The 10,478-nt window shown below is 41.5% G+C and overlaps 1 protein-coding gene across 1 annotated transcript; it reads left to right on the top strand.

The window, feature by feature from the left end:
- The first annotated feature begins 426 nt into the window (after nt 1-426).
- On the top strand, nt 427-6,565 carry LOC306865315 (fascin-2-like). Its single transcript, XM_079409864.1, has 5 exons — nt 427-1,562; nt 5,093-5,249; nt 5,355-5,476; nt 5,589-5,756; nt 5,852-6,565. The coding sequence occupies exons 1-5, from the start codon at nt 743-745 to the stop codon at nt 6,055-6,057; spliced, it is 1,473 nt and encodes a 490-aa protein (XP_079265990.1). The 5' UTR covers nt 427-742; the 3' UTR covers nt 6,058-6,565.
- Nucleotides 6,566-10,478: the final 3,913 nt, after the last annotated feature.

Genomic DNA, 10,478 nt, shown 5'->3' on the forward strand with positions numbered 1-10,478 from the left:
ATCATGATCATCAGAACCTGAGCTACAGGCTAAAGAATACATATTTGACTGGGAAATAAGGAAGGTCAAATAAGCAGTGTGTAAAAAAAAAAAAGAAACTCCTCAGAGAATGTGACATTACCATATATAGGCAAGAAATAAAGAACAATTGTCCAAAAACATTTTAAAATATATATTGTGTTATTTATTACTGGAACAACAATATATTTAATCCAAAAGGGATACTCCAAGAGAACAAGCCAGTGTATAAAGATAAAGGAAGAATGAGACAAAAGTGGGGAAAGGTGGTGTTTGGGTTGGGTTGGGACTGAAAACTAGGAGAGAGGGAGGGGTAGAGAGAGATCTGCCAGAGGACAAAAGGGAGGAGTCAGAGACGTGGTGTGTATGATGTCAGCAGCTTGATGGATTGAGGTGGTGCATCATGCTGAGTTTAATCCAGGCTGATTAGGAAGCAGCAAGCAGTCACCTGTGTGAATCCAGAGAAGTAGCAAAAGGTAACCTAGTGTAGCCTGGGACTGCGGCTCTAACAATAAAGGAAACTCACAAGGACAACAGCCTTAATCTGTAGTTGAGTCTGAGTGTACAAGAAGAAACGGACAAGAAACTCAATGTTCAGAGCAAGGAAGAAGCTTTAAATGACCTTTTACTAGCCTCAGAGGAGAGTCAAGGGCATATTGTCATCTTTCTAGCATTTTTAATCTGCAACACAAAACATCTAAAACAAGAGAACCACCTGGTCAGAATGTGCACGAATGGAATAAGTATGGCTCTAAAGCTCCAGTTCGGACTTATTAATTACGAAAATCGTTACCTCACGGCAGAGACATTTGGGTTCAAGGTAAATGCATCTGGAACCAGCCTGAAGAAGAAACAGATCTGGACCCTGGAGCAAGACCAGGACAGCCAGGTGGTTTTCTTGCGCAGTCATCTCGGACGTTATCTGACCACAGATAAAGATGGCAAGGTGAGCTGTGAGGAGGAAGTGTCAAACACATCCTGCCGTTTCTTGCTTGTGACGCAGTCAGATGGACGCTGGGCCTTACAGTCTGAGCCATATTCACGTTATTTTGGAGGCTCTGCAGAATATCTGTCCTGTTTTGCTCAGACCATTGGAGAATCTGAACAATGGGCCATGCATCTTGCCCTTCACCCACAGGCCAACCTGCTAAGTGTATCCCGCAAGCGCTATGCACGCTTGTCCACCGCAGACGACGAGCTTTGCATGAACAGCGACATCCCCTGGGGCGTTGACTCCTTGATCACTTTGGTCTATCTGGATGGCAAGTACAGTCTGAAGACCTGTGACAACCGCTTTCTCGGCACTGATGGTAAACTGGTAATGGATCATGGGCCTAACACTAGTTTCACCTTGGAACTCAAGTCTGGCAAGCTGGCCTTTAAGGACTGTGATGGCAAGTTTCTCTCACCAATAGGCCCCACCGGCACCCTGAAGTCTGGCCGCTGTTCAAGGCCAGGGAAAGATGAGCTGTTTGATCTGGAAGAGTGCCACCCACAAGTTGTTTTCCAGGCAGCCAACAAAAGATATGTGTCTATTCGTCAAGGTAATCAATGATTGTGTATTTGTTAGCATGTGGTGACGTGTCATAGTCATGGTTGGGGACCTCTGTTCCTGGAGGTCCCCAACACTTTTTGCATGTCTCCTTTGTCTGACACACCAATTTCAGACCAGAATAAGGTGTGCTTGTTTAAGGCGACAACGCTTGATCAAGGAGTAAAATGTGCGGCGTTATGAACCTTCTGGACCGTGTTAGGGAACCACCAGTCTAAAACAGTGGTTCCCAGCTGCCCTCTTTGAGATCTACCTACCGGCAGAGTTCAGTTCGAAACCTACTCGAACACACCTATCTGTAATTAACAAGTGCTCTTGACAATCTTATTTAGCTGGTTCAATTGTGTTCGATCAAGGTTGAGTTTGTAGGAAGATAGATCTCCAGGAACAGGATTGGGCACCCCAGTCTAAAACAATGTGTAGGTATTCAGCAACATGGATTCTGGAGGTGGTCAGTATACATTTCTAAGATTTGACTTAATCCTCACAAAACTGATAAAGGTTTGTCTGCTGATGCAGAGCTAGAACTATAACACACTGTTGTTTGCTTTTTATGTGAGCTGAATGATGCATGTGTGCATTACAGAATCTCAGAAAAGTGTGAACATTTGCAGACATCTATGGGTCTGCCTGTGGGTGTATGGTCATCCAGCAACACCATTAAATCTTCTGTGTGAAGCAACCAAATTAATGGGATTTGTCATATCCACCGTGTGTCCAGTTCAAATTAAAACAACCACAAGTGATTTGCATATTCTTAACTTCCAGTGGGCTGTTAATCAACTGGATCAAGTAAGTGAGCTGATTTTCAGAAATGGATTAGTGAAGTGAAGAGGATCACTGAAATTATGTTTCATTAAAAGAGATCAGGCTTAAATGATCAGTTCACAGATTGGAACATGAGAGCTAGGGAAACTAACCATATTCTTGGAATATACTGTATCCCAGAGGTGCCCAATCCTGTTCCTGGAGCAGTTGATAATTACAGACAGGTGTATTGAACCAGGATTGGAAGAGAACTCCGCAGGTAAATAAATCTCCAGGAACAGGATTGGGCACCCCTGCTGTAGCACACAAGACCTGTGGGCCTTCTCTGGTGCTGTTACGATCCACATTCATTTTAACTGCATGGGGGGGGGGGGGGGGGGGGGGGGCAATGGTAACACTTTAGTACAGGGACCAATTCTCACTATTATCTACACTCTTAAAAATAAAGGTGCTTCACGGTGCCATAGAAGAACCTTTTTGTCTAATGGTTCCATAAAGAACCTTTAACATCTGAAGAAACTTTCTGTTTCACAAAAGGTTCTTTGTGGTGAAAGAAGGTTCTTCAGATTATAAAAAGGTAAAGAAGAGATGGTTCTTTAAATAACTTTTGACTGAATGGTTCTTTGTGGAACCAAAAATGGTTCTTCTATGGCAACGCTTGAAGAACCTTTTGATGCACCTTTATTCTTAAGAGTGTAGTTGCTTATTAGCATGCCTATTATTAAGTCAAGTCAAGTCACCTTTATTTATATAGCGCTTAACAATACAAATTGTGTCAAAGCAACTGCACAATATCAAAATAGTGTGTCAATAATGTAAAATGACGAGATTAAACACTCAATTTTCTGTTAAAGGCATTTCATTATTGAATTCAGTGATGTCATCGTCCAGCTCAGTTCAGTTTAAATAGTGTCTTTGCAATCAGATCGACGATATCATTGGAAATGAAGTGTCCCCAACTAAGCAAGCCAGAGGTGACAGTGGCAAGGAACCAAAACTCCATCGGTGACAGAATGGAGAAAAAAACCTTGGGAGAAACCAGGCTCAGTCGGGGGGCCAGTTCTCCTCTCCTCTTGCTCCATTTTCCAGGCTGCTCTCTTTAGGGCGTGAGTGTGCTCATTATACCATGGCGTTGGACTCTTTTCCTTAATCTTCCTTAACATATTGGCTGTTTATTAGTACTCATAAAGGACATATTCTGTATGAGCATATTCCACATCACTAATCCTACCCAATACCTAAACTTAACAACTACCTTACTAACTATTAATAAGCAGCCAATTAGGAGTTTGAGCCAAAAGTTGTAGTTAATGGTTTGTTAATAGCTAGAATTGGACCTTAAACTAAAGTTCGGCCAAAGCAACCAACCAATTTTACAATTCTTCAAAGGTGTATACCAGAGGTGTCCAGTACTGGCCGTTGGCTCTCTGCAGAGAGCTCAGTTAAATACACCTGAACCAACTAATCAAGGTCTTTATGATGACTAGAAACGTATAGGTAAGTGCATTGGAGCAAGATGGAGCTGAACTCTGCAGCACGTTGGCCCTCCAGAACCAGGACTAGGACTGGACCCTGCGTACTGTATGCTAATAGAGTTTGTTGGTAGTCCTAGAAAAGCATAAAACAGACCTATTGACTCCATTGCCACTTTTCAGACTGTTTCAGAGTCAAGAGCAAGACATCTGTCTCTTAGAGTCATTGTAGACAAATAGGAGGCTGACATTTGATACAGAGGGGAAAAGGACAAGCTTTGAACACAACTATGAGCCATTATGATGAATGCTTTTCATTCTCATAGCTAAATATTTGCTAAATATATTATCTACTTTATCATATAGTAGAATACATCACTAACTCACTAACAATAATGAATAGCAAACAATGTAAATGGTTTTCTACTACTTGGCCATAGAACCTTTAGATCGTGCATGACCTATGTAAACAACATCACAGGCTACAGCTGGAATTGTTAAAGGCTGAATCTGTTTGGCTGAGGCTGAATGTTTCATGCACCACATGCTTATTAGGCCCTTCTTTGCATTTGCTTTTCACCACTGAATTATAGCAGAAGGCTGCTGAGGTGAGTGTTAGGGATTACTCTAGTAAAAGGCTTAAGAGACAGTCAAGCGATAGTTCTGAAACATCTCATTTGAATCTCAATCCACACAATCTGGTCACTTTGACTAGTTAGTATAGACGTACGTTTGCTGGTTACGTTATGTAGACCACAGGTTCAGAGAAAGTGACAAGAGAAAAACCGGGGTGATTACTGATTTCTGGTTTAGTGAGACTCAGGCACATTGTAAAACAGAGCAATAAGTGGAAATTTCCATTGAAAGCTGCTGTTACATTGGCAAAAACCCTTTACACAGTTTTAATAAAATAGTTCAGGAAAAAGGCATGTTTTCTCATTGATAGGCATTCAAATGTCTTTGTGCATTCTGATGAAATAAACTTGAGGTAGTAAACAAGATGCAGAATTGTATTTGAATTTGACAAAAAAAATCAGCCTTTGCATGTGAGGAAAACAATTGAACAAATAAGTAACAGTAATAGTAGAAGTATTGTTTGAAAATATCAAAATCTGTTGATGTTATGAGCTACAGAAGAGACTAATGATCACACGAGGAGACCAGTACAATCAGCTGTCAGTTTGGGGGCAAAGTTTCATCAACCCAACCCACAGTTTTTGTAATTTTGTAAAGGAAACGGGCATCAGCCACTGAGAAGCCATGAAAATGTCTTTGTTTCCAGGTGTTAGCATCTTAGCTAATCAGGATGATGAGACAGACATGGAGACATTTCAGATGGAGATTGATAAAGACACTAAGAAGTGCATGTTCAGAACCAACGGAGGAAATTACTGGACACTTGTTACTCACGGAGGGATTCTGTCCTCAGCCACAGAAGCGTAAGTGTTTCCATTATTATCACACATTACAGTAATTTTGATGCATTTCATAAATTGATGTTAATGAAAATAGGAAAACATTGTGTGTGTTCTTGTAACTGATAGAGAAGAAAGCACCATGTTTGACATTGAATGGCTGGGCAGGCGAGTTGCTTTGAGAGCAAACAATGGAAAATATGTCTGCACCAAGAAAAATGGACAGCTTGCTGCTGTGAGTGATTCTTTGGGTGAGTGCAAACAAGTTTATTTTTTTCGGACTTTTAGCACACTATTACTGACCTGTCACTACTGAATACCCACTTAACATGAGTCAGATAAATCCCTGCATGTGTTCGGCAGGGGAGGATGAGCAGTTTGTGCTAAAGCTGATTAATCGTCCAATCCTGGTCTTGCGTGGGGAGAACGGCTTTGTATGTCACCACAAAACCTCCAATACACTGGACTGCAGCCGCTCTGTTTATGATATCTTCTCATTGTTTTTCAGTGATGGTGCATACCAAATAAAAAGTGAGTTATATTGCTATTGTGTAAGCTGACCAGTAACTGACCAGGGTCAGTAAACACCCGATGAATGTATGGAAATGTGTTTGTTTCTACCACAGGTGGAAATGAAAAGTTCTGGTACGTCTCCAGCAGTGGTCTGGTTTGCACAGATGGAGACAAACCTGAGGAGTTCTTCTTTGAGTTTGCAGAGAATGGACGGGTTGGCATCAAAGGTCAAAATGCCAAATACCTGCGTGGAGATCAGGGAGGCACACTGATGGGCGACGGGCTCAGTGTAGACGCATCGTCCCTGTGGGAGCACTGAGTGCTGTACCAAAGACCCACAGAGACAAATACTCTACAAATACTGTAGATATTACTATCAACCTTTGATTCTTAGGATACAATACAACCCTTACTTTACTCAGTTTTCAAAACAATTACAAAAATGGTTGGTTATTAAGGCTGTTATACTGTTCTGTTGAAAGGAGCACTACTTGACATAAGGTTCTTATCATCTTATAAAATGAATGGTACGTTTGACAAATACATTTATAAGAGGCCTACACCAGCAGTGTCCCTGGACTCCACAGCTGAAAATATTGGTTTAGCGGGCCTGCCCTATCATCAGACACCTTCACCTTCATTTGTGGAATAGCAATAGTAAGGAAAAACTTTTGGTCATGTCAGCCACTGACACTTTTAAATCCCTGAACTTATGACAGGCTTATAGTTATCAAATATTTAGCAAGATTTCTACTATGGTGAATGTTTTGAGGTGTGTGTTTCTCTACTTTCGCATCTGTCCTGAGTTATTAAACTGATAATTACACAAATACTTTGTCTTAATGTATTTACTAAATTCATTTTTAACAATAACAATTATATAAATGGTCCCACATTATATTAAGTGGCTTTAACTCTTACGTAAAAAAATAAGTACAATGCACTGTTCACACTGTATTGAAAGCACTTTTGCTGCTATTGAGGTGGGATATGGGTAAGGTTAGGGATAGGTTTGGTGGCATAGGTGGCACTATTTAAGAGTTGGTTAAGCTGTAATGGATGGGTCAACAGTGTAATTATAAATGTAATTACAGAAATTAATTACAGATGTAGTTACATGCAGTTTTTTTATATATAAATGCATTGTATAAAATGATTAATTTAACATCCACTTAACCCTTGAGCGTCAATAAAAAAAAGTAAAAAACGGTCATACAAATTTGAAGTTTGGGTGCACAGACTTAAGTTTGGTCTCATTTAGAAGACCCATGACAGATTATTGTTGAAGTAAAAAAAAGTTTAAAAAGTGAAACCAAAAATAGTTATAGAAGTTTAAGTTTATGAAAATGCTTTATGAACAATATTTTATATAAAATATATATTTTATGAAACATGTTGAACTCCAAACCTGCTAGAAAATCAAAGCCATAAATCTAAACAAGTTGTGTTCCAAATTTGAGGTTGATATCTCAAAAAATTAGCTTTCAGTAAGATTTTGTTTGGGCGCAGTACCAAATTTTAGATGCCAGCAAAACTCTGCTGGAGCACACAGTGGTTGGATTTGTGATTTGAAGTTTTTTTCTCTCAAATATTACAAGCACACACACATTTTTTTTTATGACATACATATAAACCACACCAACACACCCACACAATTATAGCTGCATTATTTATCCAATTGGCTCTATAATATGCAGAAGCAGAAAACAGCGAGTATTTGCTTTATAGACCCTTTATTGACCAAACCTGAAAAAAATGGCACCATTTGGTAAAAAATAGTAAAAATAATAAAATTTTGAAGCCTTGCCAACAGAATCAAAGTGTCACGGAATCACCTGCCTCACCAGCTGAATCAGTCTACTACACCCGTTCTCAATCACCAGAGTACTAATCATGAACACCTGCAACCACTTCCCACTACTATTCAAAAGCTCACTCACCTCAGTCACTCGTCGGCTGGTCTCAAGGTCGCAAGCTACTCTAGGCTGGTCAACGGTTCCCTGTCTGCCCATCCTTCCAGGATCTCACCCAGCCTGTGGGATCGCCAGGTTACGTTCAGTGATATCTGTGCATTCTGCTTCCAGTGCCTCCTTTGTTATCTCACCTCTGTTGGAAGCCCAACCTTGGTTACTGTTAATAAATATCCTTTGTTAACGTTATCCTCCTGTCTTCCTCCTTGACCAGTCTGTGACACAAAGCCTATTAACAAAAATGGCATCATTTTACAGTTAAACGGCACTGCAATTAAAAATTTCAGTTTTAATGGATTTCAATGGGGACATTTTTGTCCAAAAGGTCCTGATATTAACAATTTTTTTGTAACTAGTGTAAAACAGGTTTATTAAAGGAAATGGGAGTGAAATAGTAAAATTTCAATAAAAATACACACCTGAGCCAAAATTTATGCAGCTGCCAATAACACAGGCAAAATGATAAAAAAAACAAAACAAAACAAAATTGAAAAAGACAAAAATGTCCAAAAGGTCGTACAAGGGTCAATATTAAACGGGAGCACATAAATCCGATTTCCCAGTAAATTAATTCTCGTAATCTCTCAAATAATATCAGATGTCACGGTATTAAGAGATTGGCCTCTAAACAGTCTGCAGGCTAGAGAGCAGTGGAGTGTGTTTTCAGACCAGTCCTGCATTGTTATTAGTTCATGTTTTTTCCAGGAGGTGAGTGCTGCGCGGTGGACGAGTGCCTTTTTGCTAATTCAGACATCCATCCATCCATTCATTCATTCTGCAAAATAAAAATTTTCCAAAACACAATCACGTGCTCCTATTTACATTATTCTGACTAGTATGTTTTAGGTTTCGCTGCTTAATGTTAACACAAGGGAAAAGTTCATATTGTGTTGCTTGAGGTAATTATTTGTGTTTTTTGAAGGAGAAAATGGTTAAATCTGTGTAAAATAAAGAAAACACCGATACAGTACGCTTTTAAAAATAAAAATCATTTAATTTGAGGAAACTGATTGCCTTGAACGATTTAAACCATATGGCATTAGAAAACCACCATTTTTTCTGTTTTTGTTTTGAGTGAACTAACCCTTTAATTTCAATATTTATTCTTATCAAGTCCTATGTAAAGATTGCTAACACACTATAACATTCATTTGGACAAATCCCCAAACCATTCATTCAAAGACACATTTCTTGAAATTTTTAACATTTCACTTGTTTTCCCACACATTCAAATTTGTTCAAACAAAAATAATTTGGGCTCTTGGACCTTGACCTTTTAATGCAAGTATTTTTCTGGCATTTAAAACTGTGTGTAATGATATCTTCCTCATCAAGTTGCTTGTTCAACTAATCTCTCTATATTATATAGAGTATATAGGGTATATTTACAACACAGCAATACACTAAAAATGGAATTTCCTTTGTGTATTATTTGACAATATTAACAAAATGGTCCATGTTTACATGGATCCACGAAAACGTCTAAAAACTCTTTATAAAACGGATAGTTCCGGTCCTTGATTCTGATTGGTTGAGTCGAGTTCGAATCTGTTGTAAAATACTCAACAAACATACTGTTACAGGGCTGACGAGACGTGAGACATGCGGATCCATATGCAAGGCTTTATTAAAAAACATGGTCAGAAACAGGCAGGGTCAGACATCGGCAAACAGGTATGGCAAGGGCAAGACAGAGCAATCCGTGGAGCAAGCGTGGGTCAACGATGAGCGAACAGTATCCAAAGGGGCAAGGCAGAGAGAGAATCCAGAGTCGAGAGCAATAATCCAAACGGGGAGCGAACACAGTCCAAACGGCAAGGCGAAGGGTTAATCCAGGAAACACGGGCAGGGTCAGACACGGCAGGAAAACAATGCAAGACTAGGACTAGAATAATGGCTCTGTAGAGTTGCTATCGCTATGCGAGTGATATACGCTAACAATACTCGGCCCTGAGCAAGAGCAAGTCCCAGGCTTATATGGTGTGTGGTGGTGATTGGAAAATGGTGATCAGGTGTGTGTGATGTGTGAATGGTGACAGCTGTGATCTGTGCAATGGATTGTGGGAAATGGAGTCCAATGTGCTGTGAGTGTAAAAGTCACTGTGGTGAACGGGTGACCTCTAGTGGTGGTTGACAGGGAGAGCATGGACCAGATTCGTGACATAGCCCCCCCCCCCAAGGAGCGGCTTCCAGACGCTCCTACACAATCCAGGAGGGCGGTGGAGCGGAGGCGGAACAGGGGGAGGGACGGAGGGCCAGGTCCTTGAGGAAGTGGGAAGACCGGGGACAGAGGCAGAACCGGCAGAGCAGGAAACCAGGGCGGAGCCAGAGGCCAGTTCAGGACCGACAGAGCAGAGGCCCACCAGGGCGGAGCAGACAGCACGGGAGCCCACCAGGGTGAAGTAGAAGGGACCGGAGCCCACCAGGGCGGAGCAGACGGGACCGGAGCCCACCAGGGCGGAGCAGACGGGACCGGAGCCCACCAGGGCGGAGCAGACGGGACCGGAGCCCACCAGGGCGGAGCAGACGGGACCGGAGCCCACCAGGGCGGAGCAGACGGGACCGGAGCCCACCAGGGCGGAGCAGAAGACCACCAGACTCGAGCAGAAGACCACCACGGCGGGGCAGATAACCACCAGACCAGAGCAGAGGACAACCACGGCGGAGCAGATGACCACCAGACCCGAGCAGAAGACCACCACGGTGGGGCAGACGACCACCAGACCCGGGCAGAAGACCCCCATGGCGGAGCAGACGACCACCAGACCCG

This window comes from Barbus barbus (assembly GCF_936440315.1).
Source record: "Barbus barbus genome assembly, chromosome: 4".
In the NCBI taxonomy this organism is placed as follows: domain Eukaryota; kingdom Metazoa; phylum Chordata; class Actinopteri; order Cypriniformes; family Cyprinidae; genus Barbus; species Barbus barbus.

Coding starts and splice junctions, on each gene's coding strand:
- LOC306865315 (XM_079409864.1), top strand. CDS start 743: ATGTGCACGAATGGAATAAGTATGGCTCTAAAGCTCCAGTTCGGACTT. Junction 1,563..5,092: donor ATATGTGTCTATTCGTCAAG/GTAATCAATGAT, acceptor CTTTGTTTCCAG/GTGTTAGCATCTTAGCTAAT. Junction 5,477..5,588: donor TGCTGTGAGTGATTCTTTGG/GTGAGTGCAAAC, acceptor TGTGTTCGGCAG/GGGAGGATGAGCAGTTTGTG.